This window comes from Echiichthys vipera (genome assembly GCF_963691815.1).
Source record: "Echiichthys vipera genome assembly, chromosome: 13".
Classification (NCBI taxonomy): Eukaryota; Metazoa; Chordata; class Actinopteri; order Perciformes; family Trachinidae; genus Echiichthys; species Echiichthys vipera.
The window spans coordinates 13468772-13496553 of NC_139838.1; the positions used below are offsets into that span (position 1 = coordinate 13468772).

A 27782-nucleotide genomic window follows, 5' to 3' on the forward strand; every position below is an offset into this window, starting at 1 on the left:
TATCCACCTCGAATCAGTTTAGAGGCGACTTCTGCACTCTGGATTAGACTCTCTTCTACCACGGGGCGGCGCTATTGGGACCAATGTCACGGCCGTGGATCTTTTCGTCTCCATGCTCACCTCGAATGCAAAACAGGTAAAAGTTGTCAACAGGGCTTGGAGCTTGAATAGTTTGTTCTGTTCCGAGAAGAACCCGTCTGTGTGTCCGACCCGTAGACTCTTCCCTTGCATGCGAGGCATGTTAATTAGAGATGGGAGCCGTTTTGTGTTTAGTTTCCACATTTCTGTGGTACTCACTGGGACGTGCGATAGAGAAAGTCTTCCTGGGGGCCCTAATAAGGCAACACATCTGTGCCAAGCCTTCATGCTGCATGTGCTATTCATCTTGCTGAGCTTGAGCTTTTTAATGGTTGAGGTATAGCATGGCAGCCCTGTACCTGGAGAGATCAGCAACCCCGTCCAGTCCAAGCACAAATGTTTTGGATTTGGGGGGTGGGGGAAAAGTCTGCCTTAATTATTCAAAAATGGATACAGTTAGCATGTTAACGACACGCCGCCTACACACAGTGAGCAGCGGGAGCTCCATACAAAACAAATGATTTCATTTCAGATGGTTCTCCTGCTAATGCGGCTCATCTTAACTACAGCAGCTGTCTTGTACGCTCATACCTCTTCGCCTTCTTCCTCTTCAAAGAATACGATAACAACACTTGACAGCTTTCCAAAACACATACGTGCCAAGTGGATAAAACATGCTATTAGACAAGTCGATTTGATTGTGATAGGGCAGCAACCGCGTCTCCCTTTCCCTTCCTGTCATAGATACAGAGCTGCACCATTAGGCTATTCGGTGTCACTCCGAGTGGCGAGTGGCTATTCTGAACCTTAATGCGCGTGGACTGAGTCTCTTTCTCCTTTGTCTCTCGTGAAAAATAAATGTTTCCGCTGGATGTAATAAAACGCCGCATTATTGTTCATAACTGCACTCCGGACGAACATGATACGACTCAAACGGCCTCTTCGGCCACGATTATATGGGCCGGATCAAAGCCAGTGGTCAGAGTAAACTGTTTTGAGGATATAATAGCCGGGCAGCTGTGAAAATGAAGATTTAATAGGTACAATTAATAACTGTAACACAAAGATATCGATAGGCCCACATGCCAGTACAACACCATGAAGTGTGTGCAGGCCAAAACAATTGAATACTGGGCACACATAATTAATTGGTGTATTTAGTTTCCTTGCTGGCTCATATGTCCCGTGCGGAACATACCACTGTGGGGAAGGGTATACAGGCTTTGGACCCATTGCTGTTAGTTTGTCTTCAGTTAGTAGGTCAACATTGTTGTGAATTATTTTATGGTTTTGAGGGAATTTACTAATCAGGCACAAATGCTTTTACGCATGCCCTTTCTCTTTAAATCACTCACATTGTTAAAATGCACTTTACTATCTATATTTATACAACAAAACGTTTGCTTTTTAAAATTGCCTATTGTACTATATTCACACGCACATAAATAACCTTCAACGAACTTCCAGTCATTTAAAGCAGTTGAAATATTCGCGTTTTGAGCAGGAGCGATTGACAAATGTCCACCGTCGACGCGCTAAAAATCTAAAGCCAGTGTACATAAATTCGCTGTCAATGAAGGAGCGTTTGAAAACCTAAATGGGCTCAATTTATGAATTTCTCCCAAATTTCCTCATTTCAGTACAACCGGCTGCAAACAAACCCGGGGGCAAGCGGCCACCTGGGCCTGGTAATGGCAAAGCTGGCCGAGATTAACTTCAACCTGGTGAGAGCAATATAGTGCACATGGCCAAGGACACTAGGAGATGGAAGGAGAGTTTTATTGTGGCCCTTATTGCCCCAAATTGGACCGACAGAATGACTTGTATGTGCAAGCTGTATGTCTTTGCTGCGGCACACTGTGGCTGTTCAACGCCGTGATCAATACTTTGTCAGTTTAACAAATTCAATGTTTTATTCTAAGCACAGTTTTAATGTTTATAAGAAAGAGAGATAAATCCTTCTGTACAACAAAATTACACATCTGTTCTTACAATCTTTGAACGAAACTACATGCAGGCTTTTACTCTTTTTGTGGTATGCGTAATGGCTAGAGTTGGGTCCAGATTAAGTCATTTCCGTACCCTAAATTAGTAAAACCCACCAGGAACATAACATTAATACACATCCCAATTTGAAATAGGACTTTACAAATACATTGTACATACATGTTTTACTGTGTGATGTCAAATAATATGCGCAGAAGTTTTGAAACCAGTGCCTATCACTTAATAATAAAGTAAGCAACTACCATAACTATATCCTGTTATGGTATTTTAAGATGATTAAAAGGTACAGTCACTCGTATGACATTAAGTCAATTATTTGTTCTATATAGTATTTTCTCGTCGTTGGTGTAATTCTTATTGCCTTTAATTATTGGTGACAAGGGATTGTGTTCCGTCGTTTACGCCCGGGGTTAGCTTTCTTAATCTAAATTAATTTTACATAATTCAACATTTGTCTAAAATTCTGAGTTAAAAGGGTTATGTTTGATTTAATATAGTGATTTTCGTATGACAGTAAAGCGACTTGATATTGACTACTTCAGAGACCTTCGTGGAACAATTAATAAACGCAAATCTAAAGGGAAAAACGTGTGTTTAATATTACTCTCTATCTCAAGGCAGCATTAGTCTTAACACCTTTTGCGTTTAGTGCGGAAGAACTCAGACTGCCTTGAGGCTAAAGGATGCACCATATAATACGGCTTATTGCCAAGTCCTTTCGCTAAAGGCGAATTCTACCTATAGTTAAAAACACGATTACCTCCAAATGCCATTTTTGTTGTATGTGTTGGTTGGTTCTGCAGTCCTAGTCTCTCAAACTTTATTTGGAACCTTAAGGCCATATCTCATTAATGTAAACTAGTATTTATAGTGCGCTTGTAATGAAAGGAGGAGTTTTGTAGTTTTATTTTTCATTCCATGACTCTCACTTGAGGCTTGGGGTTTTATATATATGATACATCAAAACTGTGTTGCATCTATTGTTGAGCTTTGTTCAATTCATCGATGAGAGGCTGCTTTGTAATGAATATTTTTTTTAAAATGAAAAAAATAACTTTATCATATTGGGCCTTGCCTCTTCTACGGGGTAATGGTGGTGCATTAAGGCGATGTGAGGGTACACACTGATTGCTCTGCTGCCTCCTTTCTCTGCCTCAGCTCCATGATGGATATCTCTCCGGCTGCTACGTAGCCACGGAGTGGGAGGGACTGCACATCTTCCAGCATTTCCATTGGTTTTACAGTCCGCACGGCGGAGAGGGGGGTGCCTCTAATCATATCCAGCATGTTTTGCACAAGAAATGTCAGCCAGAAAGGGCTATCTTCTCCCTTCGCCAAAATACACCACAATAATGTCATGTTCGGACAGCCCGTCAGGAAATGCGTTTTTAGTGGATTCTCTGATCAGCGGTCGCACCGAGAGCGGCGGAGGTCACTACGCAGGGAGCACGGTGTGCGTGCCTCATAGCAATGCTACTGAAGTGCCTTACGGACTACACAACTATGGATACTTCCCAGGTATGGTTAAGCGGAGCGAGATGGGTCCCCAAAACATGGTTTCAGCCTCTGGCGCGTACATGTCCAGCATGGAGATGTGGATGGACGCGCAGAGGTCATGTCGAATGGACCAAGAGCACCCGGTGGGGCCCCAGGTCGCGCCCTGCTCTTTCCCGCAGAATATTAAGGAAGAGAGCACCTATTGCCTGTATGAGCAGCCGAAGTGCCCCAAAGCCTCCACCGCTGAAGATCTCACATATTCGAGGTTAACGTCAGCCGGCCTCGGTTCGAGTTCTTGTACAGTTACCGATGGCGGCGGGGGCTCAGTGCCTGTGCCGGGCTACTTCCGCTTGTCTCAGACGCACGCACATTCTCATAAACTTTACAACACCAACGGCCCCCAGCCGAACCCTTCCCATTCTCATTTTGGCCTACACCCCATTGCTCCCGCTCGCTTCCACACGCCACCAACCTCGACTTCTGCTCCAGTCACGGCGCAGGAAGGGAGGAACACCGAGGAGCCCGTGTCCTCGGGAAACGCAGACCTGCAGCCTCTCGCTGCACCGGGGACAGAGGAGGCACGCGAGTCCTCGGATGCAGAAGCCTCCTCAGCTGACGAAACAGAAGAACATGACAAAGAGAGACCAACAAAGACCACCAAAGGTAAGCATAGTTCATCATAGGTGTGGTCCTGCTTGTTTTGTTTGCATGCAGTACAGGTAGAGTGAGCCTTTTTTATGACACCTGAAGTTTTATTTTACTGGTTTGACTTGCTGTGACAAGTCAAGACACGGCTATGGGAACTCTACACATATAGACAAAAATACTTAGGGTTAATATGTAAGTTCTTATAGTAGCAGTGCATTAAACTGGTGCATATGTGCATGAATGCGCCACAAAGGATTATGCGTAAAACTGAAAAGAATAGTTAAGGATTGATGGGGAAGGCTATCAATGGTTTATTTAAACAATCCTACAGTGTTATGGATAATTAAGGAATTCATATGAAAATGTATGCATACAATATAATACATTTTAACGACATATGCACATATAGCCTTAGCCAGTATTCATTTTGAGCGCTGCGTAAAATATTCTAGTAAATAGGCCTACATGTATTAGTATAGGCCTTTTCTTCATATTTTCTGTACCATACTGTATTTATATTCTTTAATTATATATGTCAAAACATTGTTTCTGATCTACTGGACTATTGTCAAATGTCATGTGATATTTTCAAAAATATTACTGGCGCTTCAATTGCCAAGTCTGTGGTGAGTCTGACAAAGCAACCATACTTTCCGCAACTCACACACACACACACACACACACACACACACACACACACACACACACACACACACACACACACACACACACACACACACACACACACACACACGCACACGCACACACACACACACACACCATGTTGCAGTGCCTTAAACCATGTATCTGCCATTTTCTTTAGGAGACACACAAAGTGAAAGCACGGCCAACTGGCTGACAGCAAAAAGCGGCCGGAAGAAACGCTGTCCATACACCAAGCATCAGACACTGGAGCTGGAGAAGGAGTTCCTCTTCAACATGTACCTGACCCGAGAGCGCCGCCTAGAGATCAGTAAAGGCGTCCACCTGACAGACAGACAGGTTAAAATCTGGTTTCAGAACCGCAGGATGAAACTGAAGAAAATGACGCGAGAAAACAGGATCCGGGAGCTCACCTCCAACTACGGATTTTCATGATGAACAAGGTGATCCCGTCGAAATAGAAGATAACCGGTGAAATCAATGACACTCACCCTCACTCCAGTACCCCACACCCCCACCACCCTTTTCTCACCGCTCTGTCCACATAATGACTCATTTCACTGTGGGATACAACTTTCTTTTATTTCCAGACACGCTTAAAGTCGATGCATCGTCCCTCTGTGAGCTACTGAGAATAAGAAAAGGAGAAAAAAATAATGAATGTTATGAGTTCTATTTGATTGTTTTCTGATTGTTGTGTTTTTGTAACGTCGACCTGTCTCTGTCACTTCTGTCGTATGGTTGGATAGTGTCGTCAGTGGAGTTAAATTACCGCAATTTAAAAAAAAACACATTGTGCACTGGAAGGTGCCTCCCTCCACCGCTGGCAAATAATCTTAATCTAAATTTATAAAAACAAATATGCATTCATTTTAATTGAGAATTGCATGATATAAACTTTTCCTACCTTTTTTAAAAAGTAATTTTAAACCACTCTGGAATATAATGCCCATGTTATCACCAAGGGAAGAATAATTCCCCATTGACCATTAGATGTAGTCTACCATGATATAGGCCTATTCTATGTATGATCTAAATGTACGAGCTGACTCTTTTAATCAAGTTGAGGACGTTTACACGAGAATGGTGTGCAAAGTGAAGTAGGAATGTTTTTATTGTATATTACTGTGTACATATGACACTGTGTTTTTGTGTAATGCTTAATAAATTATCAGCTCGCATTGAGAAGTAGCTGTTTTATTGTTCTACTATGGGTTTGTATTTCTTTAGTCAGACTGTTCTCTACAGAAGCAGATAAAATGCTTTCTTTGAAATCCAAAAAATCATTTGGGTACCATGGCTGGAGACTCACTCGTGTTTTTTTTATTTTCAGAACAGGCTGACAAATGTTTCTACAGGCTAATGTAATGGCCATCGGAAATAATTAAGATATTAGGCTATAAGCCGTCTAGCTGCATGCCCAGCCGGCTATTGTAGAGTTTTATGACTGGCTGGTATATGAGGTTTCTCCCTCTCCTCTAAGAGCAGCTTCAGTCGTGGGAGAGCCTTTCAGACGGAGAGGAGGCCCGGCTCTCAGCTAGAAATCTGAACTGTACAGATCCACTGCGGATAAAACATTACCTTCTGCTTTAGTTTGGGAACACTGGGATTAACATTTCGAGGATCAGGTAAGTCCATTTATCATTGTGAAATGTCCATTTTGCGCCTCGTTGCACCGGCTTCACTATAGTGTGTACAAAACAGTTGTACTTTCTCAATACAGACGGTTTTTGGACACTTGAGGACGGGGGACCGGCGACCACGGTGCATTATGAAATGGCTGATTGTGTTTCACTTGAGGCCCGGATTGACTGTCGAGTGGTTTAGGTAGTTTCATGTTGTTGGGGTCAATTTCTAACTCTGCAACATAAAACTGTCTTAATTGCCGCAGTTCCACACATCAAAACCCACAAGGAAAGCAAAATCAGGGACATCGAGATGATGGGATTGGAGGAAAATTGTGGAGAAGTGTTTTTCTGGAAGCATGTTCTAAACCTCCCATGATTTATAAAGCGGGAATGGCTGACTGTGCTGCTGTGTGTATTCTTAACATGTCTCCTGTAATGTTTTCTTTTAAAGTTCTCCACTTTGCTTTTCGTCGTTAAAATAAGCCCGCGCGGGCCATGTGTGCTGAATTTAAATGTGATCAAAGCCGAGCTGCAGTATGCGTCGTGGACTTGGGGATTAAGGGTAAATCCGTGAGTGTTTTCCGTGAGTAGTAGTGACGCAGACACGCCAGACAAGGCCTCGGTTACGACCACTGCAGTGTGGAGGGGAAGGGGAAGGTGAATGGGGCAACAGCGACCTCCGTGGGCAATGAGACCGGATGCTTCCGCTGCGCAATAGTGGCTCAGACAAAAGGAGGGGAAGGGCTTTATGGCGATATTTAGATCCGCCAGACAGGCTGTTATCTGCAGAGGCAAAAGAAGTGAATAGCCCCTGCGGTAAACTGAGTGAAAAAAACACCCTGATTTAGGTTTACAGCCTGAGAGCCATTGGCGTCGTGGTGTATTTTCCTCCTCTGAAGGTGTTTGTCTATTCTAACTTTTAGTGCACAAATAGGCGCACAGCCGCTCCTTTCCCCCCTCGGCTTGTTTGATGTCTGTTGACCACATAATGTGCAACTACCAGTGAGGTGATACCTTGCAGCCAGAATGCACATTTTCTTTCTGTGCTCCTCTTTTAAAATGCAATAGTGAGGGCAGCGTGGAGAGAGAGAGGATTCCTGCGTGTTGAATTGCATGTGGCCTTGTGGGGTGTTGGCCAAGCTCTCTCAGTTTATTCGCTGCTAATAAATAAAACACGCGGCGTAATGTGCGAGCACTCAAGGTTGCCGCTTTGTAGACGTGATCTGCAATGTGGGGTTAGGTTTAGGGTTTTGCGGAGGCTCACAGCTTCCGGAATTTGTGAAAATCCACACTTGGTTTAATTTTTGAATGTGTTTCTGGAGTATAAATACATCCTTACTATATTGTGTTCCATCCATATATTTTGAGGTAAATGATGTGGGTGAAGATTATCATTTCAATAAATAGTCTTGCAAAGTTAACATTAATGCTTTTATTAATTCATGTTAATTCTTAACGGGTGATTTTAAGGCGGTTTATTATTGTATTTATTACATGTATTCGTTACATTTTATATTCTCCATCTACACCACACAGACTATATGTGCTGTTGTCTCCTGGTGTTTGCTACTGCTCGCACCATTTACTTTTAAAAGGAGGAAACCACAAACACCACATTACGCATATCTTTGGCCCTGTTTAAGTGTAACGTTACACCGAGTCACTGGCTGCTAGTAGGCATTACAGTTAATTTGTTGATGGCGGTGATGATGGCGGCATATAGGCCCATACAAGTGATAACGGCGGTGTAAATAATAAACGGGTTGAACGGTAGTTTGAGAGAGGAGAAGCCGGTTGGTATGTTATTTGGAAAATATTGAATACATGTTTGTCTATTACGCTTCAATGCTGTGGGTCAGTAAAACATAATAACCGCATTAACTCAGTCACTTTGTTATTTTATATTTCGCAATTCTACATTTATATTTGCTATTTTTGTGACCATCCACGTTTTACTTTATATTTATATCATCCAGCCCTAAGCTATCCAGTAAATACGTATTGTATTTGTTGTATAGAGCCATGATTTTACACCATAATTATAGCCAAACTAATAACGCTCTGTTACTGCAACTAACGAGATCAATTTAGAAATAAAACAGCCCTGCTTCTTTTTTTCTCTTGCTAATCTGGTTGAAATTTCCAAAATAAAATGTCTTCAAATTTTAAGTAATATTCTCATGTTTATTGACTTTGTTTTTGGAAAAACTTTAAGAAACGCACGTTGTCCTCCATTATCTTCGTTAAAACTGTATATATGCAGTAATGTGGATTGGTAGATGGTAGAGACGTAGCCCCAACATATAGTGACGTGAAATACACTTGTCTAAATCATGAAATGTAAAAACAAAACATTACGCTTGTGTTTAATATTTTGAAATCAGAGAAGGCACACACACACACGTCTAAATAACTATTTTAATTTGCTTTATTGGATATATGACCCGTATATATTTTCCCTGTAAAATATGTTTGCTTGAACCTAAACAAAGGGAAATATCCAGACATTGGAAGATGTCTGATGCAGCCGGAAAGAAAACCCCAAATCAGAATAAGAGAGAAAATGTAATTTGTAAAGTTGTAATTCGAGATCCAGAAGTTGTTTAAACAGTGAGCTGCTAAGTTTATTTAATACAGCGGTAGTTAAAATGTGTTTTGGTGGACAGCAATAGTAAGGTGCTTACGTATCCTATAAAGTACCTCGTAAAATAAGGCCTCCAAAAACATACTGTATCGTTTTGTATAACCAAGAAGGGATCTGTAAAGATGCGGTGGGTTAAGATACTGTAAATATATATTTCCTTTCATATTTTCCATCTCACAGGGAACAAATGCAGCTCATATCTGGATCATTCTTAGCTTTAAAACTATAGGTTGTTATAGGAGAGCGGGTGAGTATTTAATGACCACAGGGATTGATTTATCCTTTATTGTTCAGCCTTTATGATCACGTGTGTCTGCTACCCAATAGCATGGCAGCCTGTCTCCCCATTACTAGCCCACTGTAGTTCTCTGTGGGGCCAAGTTGCTACTTGATTTCTCCACATTGTTATTTTGTGAGGCTGGGTTTACTGCGTGTGTATGTGTGGTTGTGTGTGTGTGCGCGCGCGTTTTTACTTTTGCATGTTTCTGTTGTATGACTGCGTACATGTGATCGTATAATTTTTCTGCCATGTCGACATCCGGAACACTGACTAGTTACTACGTCGATTCCCTCATTCTGCCCGAGAGCGAGGAGCTCTCTGTGCCGAGATACCCCTCCGGTCCCGGGCTCCAACACTCCAGACAACCCGCCTCCATCAGCGACCACAGCGAGCTTGGGACCTGCACCTTCCCGTCCAAACCTCCGGTATTCGGGCCGTCATGGAGCCACGTTCCTACTCAGTTCCCGGGCACCGTCTCATCTGTGTATCATCACCACTATGGGCATCCTCAAGGCCCGGTTGGTGCAGATACAGACGGCCGCTACCAGTCGTGGCTGCTGGAGCCTATGTCCGGTTCTCTTCCCATGGCCGGATTACCGACGACCCATCACTACGGAATCAAACCGGAGGTTCTGGGAACGCGAGCTGACGGCGCGCTGCCCGGCTCCCATACGGCGCTGCTGCTCTCCGATTACGCCAACGGGACGGTAGCGACGGCATCACCGGTGGAAAAGGACGCACTGTCCGGACAGGCAGGGGACACGAGCGGGGAAGGTGAAGAGAAACCGGGCCTCGATCCAAGTAAGTCGCTGCAGAGTCCTATAGTCTACTATTTATACCGCATAAAGCTTTGAGGATTGGGGTGCGTGACGGGGGTGCGCGTCTGAACAGATGCCATTCTGAACGTGCCATTTCCTTATGGGGACTGTTAATGGCTCAGCTCCCATTGCTATATTAGATCTAGCAGCTTTAAAAGCGAATGTGAGCTTGAGGGAAATAGAGGGAAGTTTTATTTGGATGTAGCTGCGGTTTTAAACATGTGTAGCCATTTTCTTCTCACCAGAATAAGGAGTTGTTTTTTTTTTTTAATTTTTGTCTGAACCAAATGATGAGTGATGTTTGTTTTTACGTTTGGTCACTCGGCACCGGGCCCTCACAACAATGTCGCACCCCACTCTTTCCAGATAACCCAGTGTCCAACTGGCTCCACGCGAGTGCCACGAGAAAAAAACGCTGTCCGTACACCAAACACCAGATCCTGGAGCTGGAGAAAGAATTCCTCTTTAACACCTACCTGACCAGGGACCGTAGGTACGAGGTGGCGAGGCAGTTAAACCTCACCGAGAGACAGGTTAAAATCTGGTTCCAGAACCGCAGGATGAAGATGAAGAAGTTTAATAAAGACGGTGCACCGAAAGAAAGTGACTGAACCGTAGACATACAGTATTTAGGCTGTTAGCGGGCTTTGTGTGTGGAAGCTCTTAACTCTGCTGGACCTTGTTTTTAAACTTCATTGTCTTATTGTTCTATATTACAGAAGCTATTAGGCGTATTTGTCTTGTAAAAAAAAGCATGTTTGGCTTCAGTTTGATGCGACTACCTTTATATTGCACAAATTTTATCGGTGCCCACTCGTTTTGTATTTGTTCTTTTCTTATGTTGATTTATAATTAATACCTCGTTAAGTGTATTAGTTGGCCTGGTCCCTGTGCTTGTCTGTGTATGGATGTTTCTAGCTGTGTGTGTTCTGGTTTGTAGTTATATTTGTTGTCTATCTCAGAGTCACCTAAGCGTATAGTTTGTAAAAATGTAATAATTTTATTGTTGTTTCTCCCGTACTGCTTAGAAGTATACCTGATGAACATGAGTTTGAATCTAACATTGGAGCCGTAGAAAACAGACTGAAGGCATTTTTGGAAGTAGGCGCATAAAGCTCAGAAACCTCTTGAAAATGCTGAACTACTAAATTAAAAGATGTTATAGAAGCTATATCACAATGGCACGATTGACTACCTATGTCTTTCAACTACCTACAATAACCTATTTTTTTCGATGGCGGATTAAAGTAGATTTGCTTGCATTAGATGCTGAACTATGAATTTCAGGGAGTAACATTTCGAAAGTACATAATGTTTGTTAGTGAGAGAAAATAAAAATAAAACACTGTAGGCTACTTATTGAATACCTCACGGTCTGCTGACCGTCTGACCTCTGGTTCACAAATGTAATTTGTACTTTATTTATTAAATAAAACAAATTATATCTGCGAATGCATGCAAGTTACATTCTTATTTAATTTTGGCCTCACATCGAAATGAATTATGTTTTTTTTTTTTTTTACAATACCTTATTTGACTTATTCATGCTGCACAAAAGAAGTAAGCTCTGCTGCAAAATGAAGGTTACTGCTGTCAGCTAAACACACGCATATGCACGCACGCACGCGAAAACACACACTAACACACACACACGCACACACACAGACAGACACACACACACACACACACACACACAAACACACACACATACACACACACACACACACACACACACACACTCACACTCACACTCACACACACACACACACACACACACACACACACACACACACACACACACACACACACACACACACTCATAAATAGTTTAAGCATTTCTATTTACACACAAACACATCAATTAAAACACTACCACACACACCTATAGGTGAATATCTGTGTGTGTGTGTATTGGTAGAGGATGTTGTTAGCTGTATACAGCCATAAAATACAATTACCGCTATAACCTTTTATTGGGTGCAAAGCGCTGCGAGGCGAGAGGACACAAAACAAAAAAAGACATCCAGGACTTCGACAGCTGAAGCCCAAAATAATGCAGTCGATGTGTTTCTGTTCAACTCAGATATGACAAGGCCGCTCAACCGAGCTCAGACATTAGCACCATGCCACATTTTGGATTTTTTTTTTGTGAATGCATATTGTGAGAAGTATCACCCCCGGAAGTTTTGGCTTTAAAACACAATATGACCTCAACCAGACTATTCCATAGGTTTTTAAGAAAACAAATATAGCCCCTGCGCTTGTACGGCTGGTTCAAGTCTGTGCATGCTGGAGAAAATATTTGGCACATGGAAAATACGAGAAGGAACACATCTAATGTGAAATAGCCACAGAGCTGCTGATGGTCGATCAGAGACAAGTAGGCGACAACTCTCTCAGCTACACCAGTTTATTTAGTTCGCATTAAGGGCTGTACACAAACTGATATAATATTATACAAGGTAACTCGAACTTTAGTCCTACATGAGTGCTGTTGTGACGCGTTAGGGGACGCAGATGGACCCAAACTTCAAAGGCTCGACCAGAGACAGTGCAATAAAACGCCTGGTCTGCTATACTGTCTGGCATTCCACTTTTAATGGCTTTATGGCAGTCCAGACACAATTAGGCCGTTTCCAGAATGGCACCCATTTGTTTTTTTTCCTTCTCTTGCTGTGGGACTGCGCTCTGGACAAAAGGCTGAGCGGAAATGATCAGCTTTATTGGATTCTCCCGGACGGGGACGCGCAGGACTCACGGTCATTTGGAGCGATCCTTTGTTTCTACCTGGGAACCTTCCGCCCTCTGCTCCTTTTGCAAGGCCCGTCCTAAAGAAGAAGGAGCCATAAAGCCAGCAGCTCGAGTCAAACGCAGTGGTAGGCCTATAGATGACGCTTTTTCAAAACTACATCTGGACTATAGTCTGTGAAAAGACATCAGCGCAGTGCTTAAAATCAAGCGAAGAAACGTAACGTTACCTTTCGAGCGCCGTGTCTTACTTTTATCTTGTATTTTATCCCGGATTGCAGCAGAAAAGAGAGCACGCCTGCGCACTGCTGCCTCCCCCCTCCCTGCAGTCCCTGCGAGTGACCAGAGGGTGGTGACACTGTTCCACAACATATTTTTGCACTCCTTCCCACATGAACCTGCACTGGAGAGCAAACTGTAGTAACATTTTAAGGAGTCCAGCTAAATAATTTCACACCTTTTTACAGTGTCCGTGCAGAAGCTGCTTTTCCAGCCTGCGGCTCTGCAGGGAGGAATGAAACAGTCACAGCACTGCCTGCTGGATAACTGCTCTGCCTGCAGATAGTCGCTCTGTTGAATTTTTCTCGGATGTTTTCATAGGCCACGGTTTTCTTTATATATGCAAATCATTTTAAACTAAGTCATCTTGTTTGGTAGCATGGTTATTAAGACTTACATCGAATATGAAGAATTCTCCTCATTGCATTTATTAATGTTGATTTTAATGCATTTATCTTTTATAGGCCTATGAGCAAAACACAATCAGCTAGTGGGCTAATCAATAGTGGACATAGTTCAATTTTCCGAAATATTATAACAACAATAAAAAACATTATCATTATTACTTTATATGATAATATATTCATATTTTATTTTATTTTATTGTTATTTTAGTAGTAGTTTTTTCTGTTACGACCATTTACCCTCTTCTATCTTTGTGCTTATTGTAGGCATCATTTAATGTATTTATTGGTAATTTATGGACCATTTAGCTACTGCCAGTAAAAACATATTTAAGGATTGCATTATTATTATTATTAAGTGCCATAATTACAAAACAATTATTGATGTGGTTATTAACTAGTGCAATTACATATTTATGAAAAATTCTAACCACAATTTCACTGTTATTACACTGTAAAGCTACATGTTCAGACTATAGGAAATAAACAGGGTTTCTACACGTCATGGATTATTTGCGCTATAGATCGTGATACATAGGTTATATTTAATCAAAAAATAATGCCATATATTATATTTAGTTCATATATTTTCTATAAGCAAGTATATTTTTTAAAAGCAAGACAAACTAACAAAATCACATTCTGTCAGAATAGTTCTTTTGTAGTTATCATAGTAGTTATTACAGCCAATCATATATTATTATACAGCTAATGATTGAGGGAATATAGGTATAATTAGTATGATTACTAGAAAGGTTAAATGTAATCTACGAAGATGATATATATAACAAGGTGATATATATATATATATATATATATATATATATATAGGTATATAGGTGATTATTTGTTGTGCAGTGCTAAGCTATATAATATCAAACTATGACCTTATATAACCTAAATTGCCTCTCAATCACTGGGATTGTGCGATTTTCTCTCGTGTGTGTTTACATGTGTAGGTGTTTGTGTGTGAAGTGTTAATCCCACTCTGCAGTCCTGCGCCATAATGACATTCATGTCTGCCTGCTGATTGGATGAGAGCGACCAGGCCTGAGTCACGTGGGTGAGTTCTTTGGTCCAGAGTAAAAATGGGGTTTGGTGTAAATCTAGGGTGTATAGCTGTCATATATCACGCTTCCTCGTAAAAACGACACCGAGGATTCTGGGCCAACAAATCAGAGAGAAAAAAAAATATGAGTTCTTATTATGTGGATGGTCTTTTTAGCAAATATACGGCGGGTAGTTCTCTCTGTCCAAACGTGGAGCGGGCTTCATGCAGTATTGGACCCAGTGGAGAGGACTATGCCTCGGCTCGGACTGCTGCGGCCATCGCGTTTGCACCGTCTCTGTCTGGAGTTTATAGCGTCAATAATGCAGTTTACCAGAGCCGCCCCTTGTTTACTTCGGGATATGGCCAGGGGCAGGACGCGCACTCACTGCACTGCAGCCTGTTTGACCAGAGCCGCCTGTTCACCGACAGCTGCTGCCACCCGGAGCCGGGACCCCTCACCTCGCTACCGGACAAACAATACCGGATGTACCCCTGGATGAGAGCATCAGGTATGTGCCCAGTGCTTCTCATTTCAAAGCCCTCAGGTCAATGCTTTTACAAAACATTGGGATACTTACATTGGCCGTTAGTGGTTCAATTAATTTCGTGAAGCCATTGGTGTTGCATGGAAAGAATCGTAAAACTTTTATTGCGCAACTAATGAGTTCTGCAGCCATAAATTCATTTGGCCGGCGCTCCTGTGTGTTCAGTACGCAGAGACCTTGCCGCTGGGTTTTTTTCTGCTCTCCTATTACTCTTATAGCCTCTTCTCCCCTTTGTGGTTGTAAAAAAAAGACCAGCCTGTTGTGTAAATCAGTTCTCTTGCACTCTGCAGCTCCTTTCTAATTGGGTCTGCACTGCAGAGACTCTGGTATTTTTCTGAAACTCGTTGGTACACATTGCAGGATCAATATGAACCAGTATTGTCGGCTACATAAAGAAGTCAAGTGAATTTAGAATGCAAGCAATTTGAAACATTGACATGTTATAATTTTCAGGGAGAATGTGTCGGGGCTGTAATCTAATTACTTATGGCTGCTTTGGTGCACAGAGCATCGCTGGCTTTTAATTGGAAAGGCATGCAGAGTATCAAAGGAGGCATGAGCCAAACACCCCAGCAGGACTACTTTAAATAGATGCAGAGAATTTAGAAAAAAAGAAAAAGAATATATCCCCTTCTGACTTGAATATATCATGTGATGGAGTGTGCGGGGGCAGGGGTAATGTAAAAATATGAGCCAGAGACATAATTAATTGCACAATTACAAATAAATTAATGAGCCTCTAAATGATTTCAACTGCAAGTTTTTATTATCAGCATAAATTGCAACACCACTTTAATTAACGGATTATGCAGTATTACTTTTCATACATGGATAAAAATGCACTTTTTTTTGCAAGTCACATAGAGCTGGCGTATATTGTCTTCCACAGATCCAACCCGCAAGCGGGGACGGCAGACCTACTCCCGGTACCAGACCCTGGAGCTGGAGAAGGAATTCCACTTCAACCGGTACCTGACCCGCAGGAGGAGGATCGAAATAGCCCATGTCCTCTGCCTCACAGAGAGACAGATCAAAATCTGGTTTCAGAACCGCAGGATGAAGTGGAAGAAAGACCACAAGCAGGAAAAGGACGGAGATATTCCGGCTGTGTCAGAGGCCGTAGAGCCCGAAGCTGGAGGCACCCGGGACGCCGGTTTTGAGTCAGACACGGCTGCAAAGTAACGAAAGACAAAGACAGAGAATGAAAAAAACAACAACAACAAGTATGAGTTGGGAATAATTTCAGATGTTTCTCACATACCGTTCATGCACTAAGAGCTTTGTATAGGCTGAATTATTGAATGACAGCTGAAGGCAATTATGTAATAAGCAACAGTAGGTCTGTATTTCTTGTTTAACCCCAAAATGCATCAAAAAAGGCTCCGCATGAAAGAGCGATAACGGCTTCCTATCCAAACTATATTTTTATATATGCAATAATTCAACCCGATTGTGTTACTGTACATTCAACATTCCTTAACGAAACACTACCTATATTTACCTGCTAATATGAAAACACTGACACAAGGAGTTGAAACTGACTTTAAAATAATCTATTCTACCTATTCGACTAAGTCTTCTCCACAGACGGTTGTATTTTCTAAACGGAACGCTTGCGCAAATGTGCCTTATTTTGGGTATAGGCTATTTAAAAGTGAATGATTTGTTAGTTAAATGCCTCCACCTGTGATTTAGATGCTTCTGTAGATTTCAGTACGTGTACCGCTGTATCCTTTGTTTATTGTGTGTTATTATTTTTCAAATATATCTGCTTATCACCAAGAATGTTAATATACGTATTTACCCCTATGCATCCCAGGATTAACACCTATTAGTTTAGCTTTGGTTGCACTCATGTTACCTACCTCAGATTCCCAGAAAGTCCACTTGCCTATTATAGCTACTGTAAACAGGAAATACCCTCACATACATGCTTTAAGGTATTAGCCACGGACTGTCAAATGTTCCTGCCTATTACATTAAGACACATTTTAAGACTCAACAGTTCTGTGAGGGCAAAAACAAATGCATGCGGTTTTATTTCAACAGTGTTACATTTTTAGTATCAAGTCTTTCCTTTTTGTCATGGTGTAAAGGCTATTGTTATCCAACATGTGAAAATACTGTCGTTTTCAATGTGAAGAAAAATGTGAACAAATAAAAAGAACGCCCCAGAGAATGTTTTAAATGTGTCAATGAAAATATAATAACTGAATAAAATAGCCTTTACCTGTATTTGTTTGTAAGTAATATTTGCGAATTTATCATTGTTTAACTACATCAATCATGATGATAACCACAACCATAATTACACCCGCTGGTTATATAATAATACGTTGTTTCCAGTGCAGTACCCAGTAACCAAGTGTTGTTGCCAGTATTACTTTGCATGTAAAGAAACATGTTGCAGTCCCTTATGAGTCTTGGGTAAACACTTAAGTTGGGGAATGTGAACTATGAGGATGCGAGATGGGGCAGGCTGCAGATGAAGGGAAATTACTGTTGAACTCTGCATTCCCTCTGTCCTCGGTAAGATGGCGCCTGACGGTGACCTGCCCCCTTCCTTCTCTGTCTCTCCCACCCTCCCCCCTTTCTCCCCATCTTCCCCCTCCAGCACTGGGTCATAAATCCGCTGTTGTTTATGAAAATTTACAACATAGCATTGCAACTTTACGACCGGGCTCCTCCTCCCATTGGTCGCAGGTGGTCACGTGGCAGAGAGCCGTGAACATGAACTTTTTTATATATAATTTCCAATAGCGGAATAGAGCAGCCTTTCCTTTAACGGTCTCGGGCTTCCACGGGCTGTTTTCTACCGGCGACCTTCTAGATTTTTTCCACCTTTTTTTGGGGAGTTTAATCTCGACGCACAGGAGCTTTTCCTTGGGACATGACTGGATCGTTCGGATGCCCTGCTGTCGGCCTCCTCACACATTCGGGGGGAAAGATGGGTGGAAGGAGCCCCGGGTGCGTCACTGACCCCCCGGGAGCCCTAGTTTCCGTCCAGGGATACTTCCCTCCTTCACTGCCCGTCTGCACCTGCCAACTCCCTCCCCTCTCCTCCCCTGTTTACAAGCAGAAAACATCACAAGGTAAGACAACCGAAACTCACTTTCTAAAAAAAACAGTTCGTTTGTTTAAATAGTGCGCCTCATTTGTATACTGTTTAAATAGGCGACCCAGTGGTTTAAATGATGTACAACTGGTTTCATATTACAGTTGATTTAATTCTGATTTGAATGGTAGATGCTTCACAGTATATCTGATCAAGCTGAATGAGAGAAAACACCAGCGTTGCTTTGATCTTCCTGTTGGCTTTTGCATGCTATCCATACCTTATTTGTTTGTTGTTGGATTTGAATGGGGATGGGCTTTTGGGTGGCTGGTGTGCCAAAAGGATGTGCTCTTTGACGCCCTCCTGTGGAAGCACTGGGGGCAATGTGTGGTTGCAGCTCTGAGTTCTGTTTTGGTTGCAAACGTCCTGCGGTGCAGGCTGGACAGACAAGTCGACCTCTATTCTCCCTCTCTATCCGTGCGCAATGCTTCGAAAGTTGGGTTGTAGGCGTGCTGGCCACGTTTCACTGTAAGCCGAATCGACAGTGAAGCTATTTTTCAGTGAACAAAACAAGATTATTTTACCGTTTGAATGACCTTTAATTGACATACGAGAATGTCCCCTGTCGATGGAATGTAGACATGTAAAATATATCTGTTGGAAAACATTTTGCACACTCTGTACATCGACGTTGTTCACGGTGTTCCTCAACATGCACTTAGCGAGTCTAATCAACTGTGTTGAGACCCTGCAGTGATTTGTCTCGTGCAATAAATTATTTGTCGGTGAAGCGACCACGTTCCCAGGATTTAAATGCAAAGCATGTGTAGATGGCGTGGATAGAAGTGCAAACGTGCAACTACAGTTGAATACGTCCAACATAATGTCTATTTTCCATATTCTATATCTGAGTGTGACATTTTTTCCCTTGCAAGCGCAGTAGTTCCACATTGTGTCGTGGAAATAAGGTGGCTGTTTCTGTATGTTTTGACTGCTGTTGCCCCAATATCCAATTGTTTCTGTTGTAACAGCAGTGTCGGTTGCTTTGTGTTTCGTGTTGCTCTGTTCGTTGTATTCCATAAAAGGTCGAATATCCTGACTGTGATCACGGTGCGTATTCATCGTGCTACCATGCGTAATGATGTTTAAACAGAAAATTGATTCAAATATTATTATTATTTAATTTGTGTAGTCATAGACTCGCGAGTGCTGGTTGTGTGAGGATGCCGTCCTGTTTCCCTGCAGCATTGGCCCCCTCACTCTCACACCGACATGTTTGACACCAGTGCGCACTCACTTCTTTCATCTCCTTTCTTTTGGTCCTAATTTAGTCCCTGGGTGTGTCCCTGGCTCGACTCAGGGAAATCATTTTCGTGGGAACTTTGTTACCATTGGCTAGTCATAAATCAGCTGTGGGAGCATGACTATTTAGGCCCCCCCCCCCCCCCCCCCCACACACACACACACACACACACACACACTGTAGGTTTTCTTTTGGTGCGGGCGAACAAGATTTGGAAGTCCAGTATTCACCTCACATTTTGCCTTCTGTGGGCCTGTTACCGCAAAGGGCCCCACATACCTGGAGCACAATGAATCTATATCTTACTGTTTTTTTGTCAGTTACACATGATGGGGCTTGTGCTGGGCAAAGGGGCTGCTGTGGGGGATATGGCATGTGGTGGGAAGCCGGGAGAAAAGTCTTTGCCTTGGAGAGACGAAGGTGCCATAAAAATTCCACAAGGAGAAAACCAAACGGAGGGCGCCGGACGAGGCGTCATGCCTCTATTTAGGCTTCGCGTCTGAGTCGGGCTGTGTGCGGGTCTCCTGTGTTTGTACTGCTGCTCAGAATTAACAGACAGTGGATAGTTAAAAAAAAAACAAAATTGCACAGTTTTTAATAAGTGTATTGGCCAGGAGGTTACAATAAAAAGTTCGTGTGTTTTTTCTAACGTATAAACATTTTCCCCAAATCTTAAAAGATTAAACTTAAAAAAAAGAAACAACCATCTTTACTTTATGTCTGGGTGACTGTGCTGCACCGTAACCAACCGCGTAGACAATTCCACCTCAATATGACATGAAACTGGTCTATTATAATTCTGTTATGAGTTGAAGAGGACAAAGAAAATACCAACACTACATATTTGTAGTCTAATGTTAAATGCGAATAGCTGACAACACACTGTAGAAATAGATGTGCCTTATTATCTGAATATTGTGGATATTTTTCATCAAACATTTCAAATTCATTGGCTTCATTTGATCCATAAATCGTTTCGAATATTTCCTTTTTTTAATTGCATAGTGACCGTACACGACTTCGCACTGAGTAGCTTCTTATAGAAACGAGATTTGATGCTCTTCTCGATCTTGTGCTGATGTCTCAAGAACATACACATACTAAAACTGCAATTCGATAAGATGTTGACTGTTAAAAAAGTCAATATGAACGATGATTCGCCTTTAAACGACACCGTAATAAAGTCGGGGTTGCATGCAAAATTTACAATATCATCTGAGGGTTTATTGTTCGGTGTCATTAAATCTAAACCAGTCTAGAACAGACATTAACGTGACTTTATGTGTGTTCATATAAAGCGTATTTAAAGTTATTCATTCTTCACTGTGGTATAAAGTGCAGGCCTTGAGTGGCAGTCTGTGTTATTATTCGACAATGTGACGTCTGGCTTTTATTTTTTCCCAAAAAATATTTATTTATCAGTCTTTCTCTACATAAGTGGTCGTTCAGTTTTATGATTATAAGAAAAACTGTTGAAAAAACGCAGTTCTGTGCTGGATGGGCTTTTATTCTATTTACTTGCGCACACTATTTGCACTCATTGCCCATCATAACATGCATAACAGATCCTGATCGAATTATTTCTGTACACTATCCTCGCGGAGATTGCACTCTCAGCGTGTCACTTGTTGTATTGTTTAGGAGCCCGTTGGTTTTTGCCGCAATGGTCGTTAACCTCTGAATGACCCCATGTGGAGCCCACGCCTCAGAAAGCTCCGCAGACAGGCAGTGCGGCAGTTGAGCCAGAGGATGGCGCACCACGACAATTCAAAACACCCAAGCCACTGCCTCTGAGTTTGCCCTAGCCACGAGCTCATGGATGCGCGCACCCTTTACATCCCACCCAGTATTTCCTCCGTGCACGAGTTTACCTCTGGAGGTCACCAAGCAGGATTTACGACTGGTCAACAAAAGCACGTGATACTTCGCCGTACCCCATATTTGGGTGCCTACGTAAGAGAGAATCAAGTCCATGTCCCACTCATTTCCATAATTCATCATAAATTGTGCAAGGGTGCTATAGGACGCGCTAAACCATAAGAGCCACAAATCAAGCACACAGGTTTATGCTATTTTACCTCTGAAATAATAAAAACAACAACAATACCTACGACGAGCAAACGGTGGAATTGTCAACAAATGAGCTCCTATTTTGTGAACTCATTCTGCGGTCGCTATCCCAATGGCGCGGACTTCCAGTTACATAATTATGGAGACCATAATACGGGAAACGAGCAATACAGAGACTCAACGGCCATGCATTCCAGCAGGTATGGCTATGGCTACAACGGGATGGACCTAACAGTCGGGCGGACCGGTACCGGACACTTTGTGGACAACGAGCGGACACAGGGCTACTCCCCGAGTCACTCAGCGGCGACAACACCCTCGGTGGAGCCGGTCAGGTACAACCAGTCCGCCGGCAGCACCGGGACATCTTCTCTATCGCCACCACCTGACCCACTACCGTGCTCCTCGGTCGCCACCTCGTCTCCAGTCACCGAGACTCAGTCTCAACACCGAGCCGTGAAAAACTCTATAACTACCCCCTGCTCGAGCTCGAACGGAGGCACGCTGCTGCTCAGCCGGGACTGTGTGTCCAAAGCTTCACCCCTCGAGGAAGAGAAGCCTGCGGGAAGCGCACCAACAACTCCTCAAAATGTCACCGACTCAACACAGCCTCAGATCTACCCGTGGATGAGAAAACTACACATAAATCATGGTAAACTGCATCTTTTATGATCTTGTTATTGGTTTTAGAGACCTAGTGTTGTGTTTTTGTCGGGTAACGGTGTGATCACGTTTATATAGCATTGAGACGTTTTAACTATAAGCAAAACAAGCTAGAATTGGACAATTTAGCGCAAAATGTATTGACTTTCCAAAGGGGCATGTGGTGCCATACACGCCATACACGTTTGGTGTGTTGGGCTACTGCTTTTCAGTGCTATCAACATAGACCAGGTAGGGGATGATTTGATTTTTCAAAAATGAGATAAAGTTTGTTAAACAAACATTAGATATAAACGCATTTTCTTTATTATACTGTAAACTGTTATACATATAGCTCACATTTTGCATCGGTTTACTGTGTTAATTCCTGTTCGCAAGGTTAAGTTGAAAAGGTGTGTATCTTGTTTTTAAAATGTTGGGATCTATTACGTCTCATGTAAAGCTTAGTCGTGTGCCAACGTTTAAGCAATCCCTATACCTGCAGAAACCAAACAGGCAATATGAAACAAATGCGAGAAATGTAGTACAAAAAGTTTCTGCAATATTGTTTAAACGTTTACTTTATCTCATCTGTGTTTTCCCTTCCTTTTCTGGTCAAGATTTGTCAGGTCCAGAGGGTAAGAGAGCCCGGACTGCATACACCCGGTACCAGACACTGGAGCTGGAGAAGGAGTTCCACTTCAATCGGTACCTGACCCGCAGGCGGAGGATCGAGATAGCCCATGCCCTCTGCCTCTCAGAGAGACAGATCAAAATCTGGTTTCAGAACCGCAGGATGAAGTGGAAGAAAGACAATAAGCTAAAAAGCATGAACATGGCGGCTGCAGGCGGGGGAGGCTACAGGCCTTGATATTCACTTATCTACCCCTGATAGCGAGCACTATTAAAAAAATAAAACGAAAGATTGTCACATCAACTTTGTCTCCCCCTATTTCAAAAAGCGCAGAGACTTGTGAACGGGGCAGTGTGCGGGGGACAAGGGACGCCCCCACCTAAGTCCACTGTATGTCCAACAACCGTCCCATTATATTCCTTAATATTATTTACTTTTTATTACCACCGTGGTAATCCTTATGTGAGTAAAAAATGCATTATGTAAAGTTCTGTCTAGATTTAGTAGATAAGGAAAGAAAAATAAATGTTTGTTTAAATTATTTCTTGTTCAGACGAAAAAAAAATCTATTAAAAACGTCAAATCTTGAAATGCTACCTACCTACCTACTTCAGATAAATCCAGTACAAGTTTTGTGATGCACTCAGAACAATGCCAGCCTAAGAACTCGGGTTGAGGTTGAGCTGCCTTTGTGTTTAGCCTTAGTTTTCTATGTATGTACTGTATATGTATGTATGTATTTATTTGTTCGATGTATCAACTCGTCAGATAACTTGCTTCCAAAAGTAGAGCCAGCAGTAAGCCTTGTGTGGTCATTGTGTGCGTTGTGAACACATGTATGGACAGAGGTGCCGACCTATAGTCTTATATGTGCAGTATAGCTGTGCCTTGCATCTGTTTTTGTTTTGCTGCTGTTTGCGTTGTTCACCTGGGCCCATCTAAGTAAAAAAAACAAACTAAAAAAAAAAAAATGTTGTCTTTGTTTTCTCTTGCTGTTTTACGTGGAGGGTCTCCACAGTAAATACCATTGCCTAAGTGTATATCTCCATCGTGATTAGCTTTTTGTAAATGTTTTTCAAAGACTGGAAGTCAAGAATATACTATAATAATACAACTACTAATAATATAATAATTATGATGATGATGTTGATGATAAATATGATGATGATGATGATGATGATGGCCATTATAATAAACTTTCTACTGGAACGGCAACATTAAAGTGAGTGCAAGTTTTTGTTAAATACTCCAGATGCGTTGATACATTTGAGCACAGCTGCATGGAAAAGAAGGGCCACGGTGTTCTGTTTTGGTCTAAAAAAAATAAATCTTTAAATCACCTGTTTGATCTGTCAAAAAAAGTTTCCTCAAGTTAAATCCTTGAATTCAACAGGTCCCCTTGTATGAAAGCTTCATATTTTACTCACCTTGATGTGGAGCTGGGGGGGAAGGCTTTTTTAGGGGGGTCCTTGGCAACTAACCGGCTCCAGTGGCCGGGCGTCCCCTTTGCGCACACACTCCTGGGTTATTCCCGGAGAATCAGCTCTATACTTTTCACGCTGTAAACTTTATTAGGGCCGATTCTGGCTCTCTGACATTTGGGTGCGAAATGAATGGGGGGTTTTGTCTATGAATTAGATCGTAAAAATCATCCGGAGCGCGGCCAGATAGGCTCACTGGCCATAAACGGTCACGTGGTGGCCATTAAAGTAAGTTTTATGGTTTTGGGGAGTTGACAGTATATTGCACATAACATATAATCGCACTGACGGCGAGGCTTCGTCTGACTCTCTCTGTGCAGGCTGTAAGTGTTAGTTGACCGGTACAGACCGTCTCTATTGCTCAGTGTGCCTCAGTATGGACCGGACGCTCTCCAGGATGAGGACCGCGTCTCTGGGTAAGTTTCTGCAGACTATCCGGTAGCCCGAGAACAGCCAGTCTGTGTTAAACAGCCGTATTATTGTATTCGCTCCCTCTATCTGTCCCTATTAGTCCATTACGCTAATTTGTCAGTTGTGCAGTGCTGAATACTGGTCTCGGCAGATGTTGCGCAGGGTTGGGTCCGGCTCATGGCTATTTAATTGCTTCCTTCCCCGTGTAACTTGTTTCCCTCCATCTGTGGTGTAACTCATAATCCATTTTTACATGTTGGATAATTATCTCTGTGTCCATTTCCACCCCCACAAACTTCTAGTTGTTGTCGTTTTATTACATTGGAGAATTCACAGACCGTGAACCAGAAAGTTTCCAAGGGATGTGTGGAGATTTCCTTGATAAAGTTAAGCGCTAATGCAGGCCTACAGATTTACAGCTGGACCCGTTTGATTGGATTCTCTGTGTGCTGATGACTTTTGGAAGTTGTAGGTTCATCCTTGGAAGAAAAAAAAGAAAAAGTTGCACTTGCAGTTTTGCTGAGCTCGGCGCTCCACATGTTGGCACCGCGTATGGCTTGAGGACAGGCTGTAAACAGTGTCAAGTAAACACAACCTGGGAACAAACAGCCACAGGGAGACTTTTGAAAAGGAATTCCGTTTTGTGTCAGCCACGTCGCTTTGTGTTTGAGGTTGAAAAGTTCAGATGACCTCTTTAAAAGTCACTCTCGCTTTGTGGTGACCTTTTGTCCGAACAGTGCCGCGGCGAAAACAGCCACCAGCGGACCAAGAGTCCAAAAAACATGGACTGAAGAAAAAAAAGTTTCTGATTTTTAGGCCTTTTTTTTAAATTGAATGTGCGTATTTTTCCACACACACACTCTACTAAAGAGTGTGCGACTTGACGCGCCCGTTTCTACTGTGGCTTTTCCAGCCCAAATATGAAAACACATTTTAAAACTGGATTTCACTTTTTTTGCGTTTTATGAGTTTTGAGAAACAAAATCTGTCAGGACAAAAAGCTTCCTGGGCGGATTTGAAAAGATTGAAGCGTTTGCCAGCTATAATGACTTAAATACCACGTTTTCCTTTTTTCTGCTGAGGCCTATCATTCTGTCTAGGATCATTAAAGGTTATTTCTCAACCTTTCTGCACATAAACAAACGTCTTTATCACTTAAGAAAACGTCTAAAATCAATTTCCACAAATGCTGGAGTGGAATGTAAAATCCGCCCACCTTTAAAATCAAATTCTGGACAGATGGGGCGCAATTCTCATAATATGGATTACATTTCTGCCATGTTTTAATAAAACAGAAATCAAAGTTTAGGGATTGACTCGATGTTGAAGAACAGAAAAATCCAAATACATACTGATGAGAGCCCTCGGTTATAAACTATAAGTCAGCATCTTAACAAAATATGTAATTTGCACTCTCTCCAGTTTGATTTTAGACACGCTGAAAATACAACAGGACACCCTGATAGTGCGGCTATTTGGAAATTAAAATCCCTTGCTGATATTTCAAAAGGAGGCATTTCGACAGGGCCCCATGTGCGGCATACTGCCAGGCAGAAGAGAGAAGCGCTCCAGGTTCATCTGGAGGTCAGCCACAGCACCAAGATAAATCTGCATCCTCTCGGAGCCACCAGCAGAGCTCGCTTTAGGCCAAGTTCACTGTCACTCTGCTGTATAGTCGAGAGAGAAGGGAAACCACTCACACATCCACGGTACCGCGCGCACACACGCGCGTTCACGTTAATGACACGTTTGCTTGGCGTTGCCTATAAGCATAATGCGTATAAATGAATTTACCGAGGGACATGTAGCCTGTGGTAACACCCTGCACACGGAGGAGAAGACTGCGTGAAGAGAGAGAGGGGGGTTTAACTTTAAGTGTTGCCTCCAACAAAGACTTTTGGCTGCTTTGGTTGCTCTATAACGCTAATGAATGATTTGCATATTTTACGGCTCTATTAGTCTTGAGTGGGAGCCTATTGGATTTATCTTTTCACTCCCTCGTTGGAAACATCATAAGGCCACAATTGCATTCCAGGTCTTGCGCTGGCATCTTCTCTAATTATGAAATTTGCGAAAATGATCATGAAAATGATGTCAAGAGATATAGGTATTGTTCAAATCAATTTTTTTTTCGTTTCGAGAAGGACAGATATCTCACTGGGCTGGCTGGGACAGATGAGAGCGAGATAGCTGCAGAAGAGGAGAAAAATTGGGGTCAAAAGTTTACGCGCTGAACAAGTCTCCGTCATCTGTTCACTCAGAGCTTGATGCCAGCCTTATAATAGCGATCTTGACTCCCCACACAAAAGACAGAATAGCTTTGAATTACATATGTTGCACGGTGCACTCCAGGTGAACCCTGAAAGCGCGGTGACCTCGCGTTCGGGACCGGGGGAGGGGACCCCCCACCCGTCCCCAGCAACAAGATTGAGTGGCTGGCGTTTTATTAGGGCGGTTGATTGGTGAATTTCCTTTGAATAAATTGCATTTGATATGTTTAGGGACGAGGGCAAAATTTGCATTTTGAGGATTGATACTCTCGACCCGGTCACAGGGTAATGGGAAGGCCCACAGCCCCCCGAATTGAGCCCTCGGACCCCTTAAAAAACATTTAGCCCCTCTCTTCCTCAACCGCTGAATAGAAGCCCTTTAAGAAAACAGAAATGGCACAGATGTTTTTGTGAATCGTAGAGAGGAAAGTTTATTTTATTCATTTTTGTAGTAGCGTAATATATTTTATGCTGTATATTGTATTTGCGTTGCCCTGTTTAACCGCTTTGGAAAATAAATGTTGCTTTTTCATAAAGCAGGCTAAAATATTGTCATTGTGTTGTAGCTGTAAAGGCCCAATGGAAAAAAATAGCGGAAACATATGGCCGATAACAAACCCATAGAG

The 27782-nt window shown here is 42.4% G+C and overlaps 4 protein-coding genes across 6 annotated transcripts; all 4 read left to right on the forward strand.

Moving 5' to 3' along the window:
- Positions 1-3: 3 nt before the first annotated feature.
- Positions 4-6101, forward strand: LOC310955686 (homeobox protein Hox-A10a-like). Of its 2 annotated transcripts, XM_083925663.1 has the most exons (3): positions 4-136; positions 3244-4245; positions 5054-6101. In XM_083925663.1, exons 2-3 carry the CDS (start codon positions 3387-3389, stop codon positions 5326-5328), a joined length of 1134 nt encoding a protein of 377 aa, XP_083781789.1. In that variant the 5' UTR covers positions 4-136; positions 3244-3386; the 3' UTR covers positions 5329-6101. The 2 variants fall into 2 exon arrangements, with proteins under 2 accessions (XP_083781789.1, XP_083781790.1); XM_083925664.1 differs by lacking the exon at positions 4-136 and having other exon boundaries at positions 3166-4245.
- A 2954-nt stretch (positions 6102-9055) lies between these two features.
- On the forward strand, positions 9056-11659 carry hoxa9a (homeobox A9a). The gene is made up of 2 exons (XM_083925731.1): positions 9056-10246; positions 10630-11659. Exons 1-2 carry the CDS (start codon positions 9694-9696, stop codon positions 10872-10874), a joined length of 798 nt encoding a protein of 265 aa, XP_083781857.1. The 5' UTR covers positions 9056-9693; the 3' UTR covers positions 10875-11659.
- A 2943-nt stretch (positions 11660-14602) lies between these two features.
- On the forward strand, positions 14603-17457 carry LOC310956112 (homeobox protein Hox-A7-like). 2 transcript variants are annotated; one of them, XM_083926242.1, is made up of 3 exons: positions 14603-14757; positions 15175-15254; positions 16180-17457. In XM_083926242.1, the coding sequence occupies exons 1-3, from the start codon at positions 14729-14731 to the stop codon at positions 16470-16472; spliced, it is 402 nt and encodes a 133-aa protein (XP_083782368.1). In that variant the 5' UTR covers positions 14603-14728; the 3' UTR covers positions 16473-17457. The 2 variants fall into 2 exon arrangements, with proteins under 2 accessions (XP_083782368.1, XP_083782367.1); XM_083926241.1 differs by lacking the exon at positions 14603-14757 and having other exon boundaries at positions 14769-15254.
- Positions 17458-21775: 4318 nt separating this feature from the next.
- On the forward strand, positions 21776-23398 carry hoxa5a (homeobox A5a). Its single transcript, XM_083926228.1, has 2 exons — positions 21776-22370; positions 22981-23398. Exons 1-2 carry the CDS (start codon positions 21788-21790, stop codon positions 23229-23231), a joined length of 834 nt encoding a protein of 277 aa, XP_083782354.1. The 5' UTR covers positions 21776-21787; the 3' UTR covers positions 23232-23398.
- The last annotated feature ends 4384 nt before the right edge of the window (positions 23399-27782 follow it).